At 37.1% G+C, this 11,577-nt stretch overlaps 2 protein-coding genes across 7 annotated transcripts in view; one reads left to right on the forward strand and one right to left on the reverse strand.

The window, feature by feature from the left end:
• LRTM1 (leucine rich repeats and transmembrane domains 1) overlaps window positions 1-587 on the reverse strand; it is an 8,655-nt gene extending 8,068 nt beyond the window's left edge. Inside the window, exon 1 of the mRNA XM_017732421.1 lies at window positions 123-587. Within this exon, the coding sequence (XP_017587910.1) occupies window positions 123-129 (7 nt within the window). The 5' untranslated portion in view covers window positions 130-587. The remainder of the gene's footprint in view (window positions 1-122) is intronic.
• Window positions 1-11,577, forward strand: part of CACNA2D3 (calcium voltage-gated channel auxiliary subunit alpha2delta 3) — a 398,259-nt gene that overhangs the window by 332,412 nt on the left and 54,270 nt on the right. The gene's annotated exons all lie outside the window — the stretch shown is intronic.

Genomic DNA, 11,577 nt, shown 5'->3' on the forward strand with positions numbered 1-11,577 from the left:
AGTTGGCTTCAGAAACTGAGGCACAGCTTCCAATGTAGAGGTAAAATAAACACTTGCTTGGCAAGGAAATGCTTCTCAAACAGAAAAATGGCATTATTAATCTGAATGGTTCAGTATCTCACCTTTCATTCTGCTTTGTTTGTTCTTCCCCTGGCAGAAGATTCAGTTCAGATTTCTGATGTAGAACAGTAACAGACACTGTTCTGATTCCCACTTCAGATCTGTAATGTGCTCATCCAGCTTCCTTTTTTTGAGTTTTTTTTCAGGTGGTATCTGTGACTTATGTAAAAGTTTCTACTCAGTTATTCTATCAGCCTTTGATATTTTTCTTAATCACAATCTTCTCCCCCTCTCCCTCCTTTATGACTCTCAGAGACTAACTCTGCCTCTTAATCACTCAACAAGGCTTGCAAGCAGTGTCTGTCCAGCTCTGACTGGACAGCTGTAACGTACAAATAATGACCTGAGAGCGTCGCCTCTTCAATATATTTAATCTCCAACAAAAGCAAAGCACAAAAATAAAGCTGCCTTTTTTATATCCAGCATGGTTTCTGAATTCTGCTGGATTATTAGCCGGGCTGTGTCAATTTTTGCAAGATCTGAACATGGATTTTGATTATCCTGGGCTGTGACTGGAGGCAGTGGAGTGTATAATATCACCACAAATAGTCCTGTGGGTTGATGACATGGTTTTGACAGTGCCCTTGTTTGCTCTTCTAAGCTTATTCATCTGATATCCATTAATTGTGCTGACAGGATTTTATTGCATGGGAATACAGGACTAGTGGCTCCTTCCATGAAAATGGCAGTCATCCTGGTATAGTCACCATGAGTATTGAACAAATTAATTTATTTTCAAAGATATTGGAAAGATGTAGCAGATGATACTGAAATCGTACTTTGTGTGCGTGGTGCCTTGACTTGTTTCTTTGTTATTTCTTCAGTAGAACTCATACTGTGCTATATACACTAATAAAAGGATTAATGACTTGTGACTGTGAAGGAACTCAAAGGTGTTGAAAGGAATGAGAGATCTGGTATATAATTGAGTCTTTCCAGGCTATATGATCACTCCATCTGTGAGCTGTCCTATGGAGAGGGAAGTTGTGCATTCAAAACCTTTCAGACCTAAAATACAGCTTTCTTGTGTACAAATTCTGCTTTTAGGAGCTTTTGAAAAGATCACATAAAGTTCACTTTCTAGCTCAAAATTTGTATGCTATAGGCAACGCTATAAAAGGAGTACTAGAAAAATCAGATCATAAGGTCTAAACTGCTGTTGAAAGCAGGGTCTTTACCAGAGGGTATCCAGTGTCAAGTTGAGACTTTGATATTTCCAGTAACAGAGATTCCATCACTTCTCTGGGCAACCTTCTCCAACGTGTTACTGTCCTCAGAATCAATATTTTTTTCTTGCATCCAGTTAGTGTTTTCCTTGGAGCAGCTGGTGTCCTTCACCTCTTGTCCTGTCACTGTGAGTCCTTGTGAAAAGAGTAACCCCATCTTCTCCATAGGTACCTTTTGGTTTCCAAAAGTCTGTGCTGAGCTCTCTGCCCCCTTGGCTCACAGGGGAGAGCTGTGCCTGTCAGTATCATGTGCTTCTCTCAGTTGTTTCTGACACCGGTCAGGATACCCAAAGGAACAGTGGATACTTGTGAACAGTGAAGGAGAACGTAGGAAAACTGTCATTCTGTAGTGTAAACATGATTGTTCATCTTGAGGATCCCAGGATTACTGCTGTGAGTGGCAGACCTTACTACCCTTGACATTGTCCTGATAAGGGATAAGGCCTGGGATTTAGTGTAGAGGAACACTACAGATGAAGATAACCTGGTTCCACAGTCATCCTGGTTAACCCCAACTTTACAAAAAAGGGGAGAGAAGCTTAAAGATCATCTGTACTGTACTTTAAGTTAATGTCAGGTTAAGGCAAAAAGCTTTTTTAACTTTTGTAGCTTGATACATTTATTTGCTATTTCAATGACACATCTTAAATAATACCTGTGAATCATTTTAGTGAAGACACAACTAAATATAAAAAAGGGCTGTTATAAAATAGCATCTTCCTTAGAAGTTGTAGCCACCTTAGCTATGGATACTCTTGCAAAGAATAAAGTTAGGTCAGGTACTGGTTGCTTGAGATGACATCCCTCTCCCCTTGCAGTATCTCATCCCTTGTATCAGTGGCAGCTTTTTTCATGACTCTTGATTATGTTGCAGGAGGTAATAGCTATTAGATCATTGTTTTGTTGTAAGATGTTTTTAAATTCTGTTTGGTATCTATAATTTTATTTTGACTTATGAATTCAAAATGTTTCTTTTTTAAGTTATTTTTCCATTTTAACTAATATTTGCTGACCAGATGGGTATGCAAGATCCCACTGCAGTTTATTTCATGTAACAGTGGGCTTAAAGAATGTGTTTTATCTGACTCTCCTGTTTTAGGTAAGTCTTTGCAACTATAATTGTATTATTTTTAGTATGCACCCTGTTTCAGAGATGTTCATAGGAGAAGGTCACTAAAGTTAAGCACTGTGGGAGGTTCAGTTCCAGCAATAATGCAGAATCATGAATAAGAAGTTACTACTTTTTAAAAAAATCTTCATGCTGGGTTCAGATTTGGAAACATATGATTAAATCTATCAATTTGCTTTTCATGTAGATGTGGCTATTTTTTCCCTATATTGAGAACTCTGAATGAACATGTTTTGTAAACAGAAGTTTCCCCAACCTATAATCCATGTCCCATTCCTATTTATTCAGAATAATACTTTGGTTGTGACAGAGAAGTCTGATGTGGTGAAAATTATAGTCATGTCACAGGTAGAGATTTGCCAGAAACAGGATAACCATGAAACCTACTCTACTTCTGGCCTTTTGAACCACCAGCAGGATTCTTTTCAGTTGTCTGATGTGGTGCAGCAACTGTTATTGCAGCCTCTTAAATTAGCCTGTGCCTTGTTGTAGCAAGGTATGTTTCCCATTGCAAATAGCAAGAGAGCTCCATGAACTAATATCTGATCCCTGTTGGCTGAGGGGGGGCAGGTCTGTCTTTGCTTTGCCAGCAAGCTCTTTGTTGCAGCAATTACTGCCATCTGCTTTAAAGGAGTTGTATGTGTAAGAATCATCTCTTTTACAAAAGAGCATTATGTTAATTAAACTCTAGCAGAATGGAAACAATTTAAATATTTCAAATATTTAAAAGCTACAGGATTTGGATTCCACTGCGTTGTATATCGAGTCCAGGCAGACATGATTATATTAAAAAATGTCCCCAAGACCACAGCAGACAAATCCTATACATACTCTTTATTAGATTTATTTTCCTTATGCTTTTAAATGGGAAGGAATTAAAACTGAGATACTTTCAGGGAAATGGCATGTGCTTTCTCTTTGCTAATGTGTGTCTTCAGATTGGTAAAACACCTAAGCTCTTGCTCAAGACCCTAGATGGAACTTCGGGCAATGCAAACTCCTCTTCATTTTGTTCAGGACAAAGAAAAAATTCATATTTGTTGGTGAAACAGCCCATACCTCTGTTTGTTAAAATTCTTCCCCTTTAACTGGCACTAAAAAAGTACAGTAGTGCATGGTGGAGAAAGGTTGTGCTCTTTCCCATGAGTCAGAATGTAGTGCAAACAAAGGTGACAGAGCCAAAGAGACCCTGGAGTTCCCCATGCTTTTCTGTTTACAAGGGCATTCCTTGTTCTCTGAGAGCTCAGGGCTCCCTCAACTTTTTCCTGGCAGGGTACTAGGTTTTCAAAAGTTGACAAATCTTAGAGGAAGGCCCTGGATCCTACTTCTGCCTGCTTTTCACAATAGAAGTGTAAGCCAATGGAGCAAACTAAATTTGACTCGAGGAAGATTTATACCTTAAAAAGCTGGCCGTATTTTCCAGAGAAAACCTGGGCTTACAGGTTTCTTCAGACATCCTTTGCTTAGATAGGATGAGAGGAGAGTAATATCAGCTAGAAATTAATAATATCAAATGCTGGTTATGACACAGCATAAGGAGACACCATTATTTCCATAATTTTCTTTGTGTCTGAGTTGTTATGAGTTAGTTGACGGTGTCCCTTTCAGGAGGGAAGTAACATTGTGCAGCTCTAGAAACAAGAAACCAGTCAGAGAGTTGTGATTTTGTACAGGGGAAGACCCCAGTTTTCTTTTTTCCAGTGGCTTGTTTTGCCTTACTTGGATACATCTGGTACTTGTTTGTGCAGTCTGTAATTAATCTATGAAATGCATTGTTGGAAGTTATCCTTGGGCCAGAAGATTAGTAGGATTCATATATAATCTGGAGCCATAGTTACCTCATGGGGCAAAAAAAAATAATTTAGGAGGGATATAAACTTTCACTCTTAAGGGCTTTAATCAACCACTAATGACACAACTTAATGGAGAAAAACCTTTCCCTGTGGGCAGTTTTTTTCCATAATTGTTATTTATGGGAATTTTTACACCTTCCTCTGACACCTCTAGGAGAGGCCAGTGTATGAGATGTAAAAGTAGATGAGATGAACTGGAACATGCTGCATTCCAGGTGGAGATTTACAGTGGGGGAAGGGATGGCTGGACAGCCTGGCAGTGGCAGGAAGCTGCTGGCTGGGGAGGTGTGAGCTGCTGTGTCCCAAGCCCCATGGGAGAGCCAGGCTGAGCACCTTCTCTGTCTAGGTCAGAAATCAGTTCTTCCCCACACTACCATTCTGATCTGGACTGGAAAATTCTTTCAATATTCATATCCAGGTCTGGATCCAGGTCTGTTCATAATCTATAAACAACTATTTGTGTCAGTCCTTTGTCCGCAGTTTGTTTCTTATTTTTTTTCCTTTTCAAAGAAGTGATGCAAGATTTTCAATCCACTGGGTTGTGCAGTCAGCAATTTATTGTGGTATTACAACTCTAATATAATGCTGTTAGAAGTTAGTGTGGCATGTACTCTTTTCACCATAACTAAATGACAAGAAATATATGAAGGTGAGAAGGCTTAGTTGGAAAATGCTGGAACATCAGCCTTACAGAGTGCTTTGGTAGAAAAATTACCAGGATGGATGCAAAGCCTTCAGAGTGAGGAGAAGCACAGGGAGTAAAGATGCTGGACCTCTTTACCTTGATTGCAAGTTAGATGAAGTTATAGCAAGGATAAGATTAAGTGTCAGCAGAGTATTTGTTCCATTACAAATAGCAGTGGGGGGTGCAGATTCAATTTTCAATCATTTCCTAACTAATGTCAACCACCTGTTATACATGCTGAGCATCTATAGATAGAATGTATCTCTAGTAAGAGTAAATTAATGAACTCATTGTGCCATTACTGCAAATAGAAAAAAGAAATCTCTTGACATCAAGTTAAGAGAAATGAAAGAAATAAAACAGGCGAGAAAAAACACATGTAAAAATAAGGACAGGTGTACTCTTTGCTTTATCTTGACACTTTAGATGCTTTTTGTCCTCTCTGAAGCATGTTAAAATACTACCTATTATTGCTATTTTTCTAGATAGCTTATTCTTCAACAAAGTTTTTTCTAAGCTTTTACTTAGTGATTTTGTTTCCTTTTTATATTTAATGAGAATTTCTGTTCATGGTCACAGCTCACCCTGGACTCAAACGTAAGACCAGAATATAAATCTCCTGTGCATTCAGAGTGGTTGATTTACTAGGGCAGCTCTTGTTAGAATTGGAAGGATTTTTTTGAACAACATCTGTAAAAGGGTTTTGAAATGTTCACAGTGTATGAAGAAATATTTTAAAGTGCAGTAAATGTTTCTTAAACTGCTGCTCACCAATTGTGCTACAACGTAGAACTCCTACTTCATTGATTCCTTTTGTGCTTTTAAGGCAAATTGTAGTAATTCAGTAAAACTCACTGTTAAATGTTGGGAACTCCTGTGTTTATGGGCTCAAAAGGACTCTTTCTCTTTGCCCTAGTAGTTGCTTGAACACAGAAACTTGCAGAAGCAGTGATGACATTTGCTGCAGTAAAAAATCAAATAGTTAAACCTCTGTAATTCTTGCAACACTTTGGAAATATCCACAGGAGGCTTTTTTGGCTATTTTTTTTTCATTAATTTAGCAAGGTACTAAATAACCTGACATTAAAATTACGCAGCTGATAAACATTAAATACATAATTTTGGTGGATTTAAACAATCAGTAGAAATAGAAGTATTGTGTTGGATTGGGAGCAACGTGGTCAGTAGGTTTGGATTCAGGCTGTGATGAACCATTTCCCTTGGGTGATGTTTTGCTACAAGAGAAAAGAGCTGTAACTCCTGAAAGGATCACAATTGTCATGCAGCAGGTGGAGTGTGAAGGACCAGCTCCACTAAAATGTGCACATTCCCATACTGTGCTCTCCCCAGTACTGGTGTAGCAGCTGTAACCAGCAGAGCTCTGAGCAGGATCGATGAATGTCCCTTTTTGTTGCTTACATTTCACAGGTGGAGTAGGGATATTGTAAACTTTTCCCATATGGCTCCAGTGAGCAAGAGCGACCCAAATACCTTTACCTGCTTCCACTGTTCTTCCTTTCAGTAGCAGATAGGTTTTACAAAGCAGTGCATAGTTTGCTGCTTTTCCAGTCTTTTGTTCTCTCTGGATTTCTGTGTCATCTCTACTGCTTGAACTGCTGCAGCTGCAGGCACCAACAGTCCTCTGACAGCATCCTAGAGATTCCATAGCATGGTGTTATCCTTTTCTCCCCCTCCACTTTTTAATCTGTCAGCAGGTTTTAAACACCAAGGATGTTTTAAAAATACCTTTTTTCTCCACAGAGTGTTTTAAATGAAGTAACAGGGTAAGTCAGGTATATAGATAGACTTCTCATCCCTCAGGTTTAGTTAGTTCTGCTGTTTTCAGACATGGTAAATCCCTGGGAAACTTAGCTGCTATACAGGATGATGCTTCTGTTTAGAATTTGTAAAATAGGCCACTGAGAGGACTTTTGTTTAAAAAATAAAAAGAAAATACTCTTTCAGAGGGAATTTTATTAATGAGAATTACAATACTGGAAAATCTGCTATAGATTAGTGAAGATCAGTAACAGTGTATCCAAATGGAACTGGTTGGATAATTAGATTCATTTAATAGGTACTGAAATTTAAACCTCTTGATCCCTCTGACGTAAACATAACTCTTAAAAGTTGTGGAACTTGATTCTAAAAGTTTAATGTGGGAGAGAAACACTGGGACAATGACTACAGGTTTCAGATACACTGGGAGGAAACGTATTCAGGAGTTAAACAACAGGCATTCAAATAAAGAAAAAAAATAAGAAAAAGAACAAGCCCCAAAAGTGTAGCTATGACATATAAAAAGAAGCTTTAATAAAACCCTGATTATGTAGGTGTCAGCTTATGTGAGCAGTATTGAAGCAACATGACTGGGATAACCAAGTGACAAGTAGGGGATAGTAAAGACTGAAATCATTAAGGAACATCATGTTTTCACTATTCTTACACTCTTTTTACCTGTTCTGTATCATGTCTGTTTTGGCTATCTGTTCTTCTGTATGCCTGTTTTGGTTTCTTATTTTCATGCTGAGAATCCCCAAAGATCCTCATTTTACGATTTCTCCTCTCATTAATAGAATTTTTTTTTTCAATACTGATTACAATTTATAAGGTATATGCAGTGTATGATTGTCTTTTCTTGATTTGGTGAAAAGGAAAATTATTTACCGAGTTTTAACACATCTTTTAGGAGGATCATACTAAATGGCTGACAGGCTGTCTGCTAAGTAAGAAGGAAAATTTTTAGTAAGATTGGTATAAATTATGAGGTCCTGACAGTCTTAACACTGAGCTATGCCTCGTTTTTGTTTGTACTACCTAAAGTTATTGCTAAACTTTTAACTGTGCCTTCTGTTTTACTGTCCCCTAAAGTGCTGAAGGATGAACTTTTTCTCAAGCATGTGCATTAGTTGAGAGGATAAAAATTTTAAAACATTTGGAGTGATTGTGAGAAAATAAATTTTAAAAAAGTACAGCATAAAAATAGATTATTATCTCTAAGTTTCAGACAACATTTAAATGTTGATCTCATCTTTTTGTCTTTCATGTTTATATCTGACTTCTGTATCAACACTGGGTGATGCTGAAGTATAGAGATAATGCTTATTATCATTTGATACAATGCCTTTTAATCCAAAAACACTTCTATTTTACTATTCTTTAATTTATGGTGGGATCTCAAAAGTACTCAGCTTAGATGAGCTTTCTATGTTCATAAAGCTATAGCTGTCTTAAGCAAAAAGGGCATGTTTTCATCTTTATTTGCTTTTATTTCCTTCTGCAGTCTGTTTTTTCAGAGCATAATGGCAGGCCTGAGCTTGGTTACTCATATATTGGCAGAGAGTTTTTATCCTTTTCCCTTTTCAAAATGACAGTGTCCATTTTCTCTTGTCTCTGTGTTTCAGCAGAGTTAGAATAGATGAATTCAAAGAACAGCACTTTTGAGTTCTCTCTTCTTAAAGTGCTCTTTGGGAGACGTGGGCTAGCTGCTTTTAGGAGCTGAAGTTATGCATAATGTGCCTACTTCAGTAAAATAATAATTTCCATACCTTGAGGGTTTTTTGTGTCATTAAGATCTTAAATGGTTTTCACTAGTTACTGCTACAAGCTTCTGTTCTATAAACTGGTTAGAAAGAAGGAAGAGCAGAACACTCTGGAATTTGTAGTTTGTGATGATTTGGAGATGTTATGTTCAAACATGGGCACTTCAGTGAACATTTGTATTTCAAGCAATTGTAGTACAGGCTTTTCCTTGGAATCTAAACACTCTCTCTACTTTTCTACATGCCATCAGCTGGTCATACTTTTATGTAGTCCCTTTCTTAGCTTTGGAGTTAAGGGATACCTGTTTTAGAACTTCTGCAGACTTTCTTAAGTTGAAAATGTGAAAAAGTTTTGTGAAAGAATTAAGTTACCTAATGCTTGATTTTCTGTAATACTTTGTCCAAATGGAACTTGGGGTGAAATAAGTCATGTAGAACCACATTTCGGTTGTGTCATAGTACAGTGCAGATTTAAATTTAAAAAGTAAAAAGCCCTGTTTATCTCCAGTCCTCTTCACTGTATTGTCACAGCACTTTTGCTAAGGTGTCTCTTGCAGCTTTAAGTATTCCTAATTAGGATTTTGGGCCTGGTTCTTCTCCTAAAATCTTAGGGAAATGTATCATTAAACTTAGCAGAGATAAGATCAAGTATAATTTCCCCCTTTCCATCAACAAAGGATTTGAACTGCAAGTGTGAGCACAGCACATCCTTTCTGGTGTTCTGAATAAGAATATTATAAAATGGTGAACAAAATAGATGACTCAAAGTTTCAAAACCTTTTACACCTTTTTGGACAGATAATGGCACCTTGTCAGACTTGGGTTTCTAGTGCTCTTGTTAGGTTAAACTTGTGGGGAAAAAAGTCACTCTGAAGAGTTTAGTTCCTATTTATAGGGTATCTTTAGACCAGGAACAGCCCTAAGCCTTCAGTGCTTCAGACCCTGGACCCACCTTGTCTTCATAGGCAGATGTTCTCTGATGGAAGTGTTACAGAAGTCCAGATTCCATGGGATAATTTCCTTATATATTAATATTATAAAACATGAGCAATGTTGTCATTTTATAAAGGAGATTATTTTATACATAGAAGACCAGTTAACACATTTTAAGCAATGGCAGTGCTGATATTTCCTGTCTTTCAGAGATGGGCTGAACAATGGAGGGTTTCCCATGGTAGAAGCATTGCTGTAAACATTTCTTCTGGTAATGTAATTAGGAAGTATTGGCTCCAGTTAATGTAACTTAAACAAAACCTGTTGTCCTCGGCAAACCTGTTAAACAGGCATAGCCTTGTCTTAAAAGAAAAGAGGGACATATAATGTTTCCGTGGAAACTCAGTTAAAATTCTGATTTGTGGATATGAGCATAATCAGCACTACAATCTAAACTCATTGAATTAAATGAAAAAGAGTCTTAGTTGTGAAGTCAACACAGTATAAAATATCTCTACACATGCAAGAGCCAGAGCCTCCCACCCCTATAGATGCTTTCTATTTGCACTTTAAAACAAAATAAAGCAGGGAAATTTGTGCAAGGCCCTTCTCTTTTTGCCTTCTATGGCCATTTGTGCAATTTTTAACACAAAAATGGATATAAGAATATAAAATACATCTGTTTAAATATACTTTATTGGAGTTTGTTATAATTTGCTGTATCGCTAATGTGTGGTTTTGATTTCCTTTTCTTTTAAATGAAAGTAAGAAGAGTTGTTCCTTTAGTGTAGGACATATCAGCCCTGTACTGTGAGAGAATGGAGAATATACTGTTTGCTTCCATTATAGATGTGCTGAGAAGATTTATAAATTCTGGAAAAAACCTCTAGCATCTCTTTGTAAAACAGCAGAAAAACATGGAATTGATTGAATTGGTGCTAATTAGAAAATTAAATATGTTTTATAAATGTGTTATAGCAGAACTTCCAGGAGAACCTTCGTCATTTAGAAATGTCTACATTTTGGAAAGTGGTATTTCGAAGTTATTTTGATGCCTAGGAAGGTGATAGAGACTTCAGAATAACATTTACTGGTGGCAGTGTGAAATAAGTGCTTCTGGAAAGCCCATCAGAGTCAGCCTGAACAGCTATAAAAACTTTCCTTGTAAGTCAATAATAGGCTTGGCTCTACAACAGCACAATCTCTGGAAAGTCCTGCCAAAAGTCCTCTCTTTGAGCAGAGTTTTGAGGGGTTTTTTTGTGTTCTCCAGAGCTCCATTCTGGAAGGGGCTTCATGTTCTTTTCCTGTGCTGGGCATCCCTTAACTCTCACAGACTCCAGTGAGCACTCAGCAGTGCTCAACACCTTCCAGGGAAAAGCCCCAGCTGAATTTGCACCTACAAGGCAATGTATTAGAAAAAGAAGCTATTTTGCATGATAAATCCTTAGTTTAATGTATAATCAGACAGCTCTCTTTGAGAAACCTTCCCGATTCATTTCAAAGTTATTACATTAAAGAGGATTACATTTGGTGCCCATTATATTGATTTCACCTCAAAACTTACCAATTTATACTTCTAAAATATGCCTTAAGGCTGTACTGACAGCTAAATCCTACTAATCATTAGTATATAAATTGTAATAGACTACTTGTTGAAGCATCTGGATAGCAGTTTATATGAAGTAAGTATGGTCCATTTGTACTTTTATTGTGAAAATCACATCAGCACTTACACTATTTCCAGAAGTTAATAACTCACCCAGAGAAGTTCACTTATGGCCATAAATTGGCACACAGATCTCAGGCAATGCAGACATTTTATTAAAAAGTTTAAAAGTCTGACAGTGCCTTTTAATTTTATCAGTCTCAACATTTTTTGAAAGCCTTATTTCTTTGGGTTTTTTTTTTTTCTTGATGTATCAATTAAAAACATTTATTAAGTTTGTATTTGGTCATAAGTTAGTCAATATCTTGTTCTTTGTATTTTGTGGCTTTAAGGAGGTGATTTCATCTCTGTCTAATGAAGCAAATAAGCTCTTGGCTAATTTTCAGCAACATGAAAACAGCTCTTAATACGTGAATAGTCACC

Source organism: Corvus brachyrhynchos, unplaced genomic scaffold (assembly GCF_000691975.1).
Source record: "Corvus brachyrhynchos isolate BGI_N302 unplaced genomic scaffold, ASM69197v1 scaffold4, whole genome shotgun sequence".
NCBI lineage: Eukaryota > Metazoa > Chordata > Aves > Passeriformes > Corvidae > Corvus > Corvus brachyrhynchos.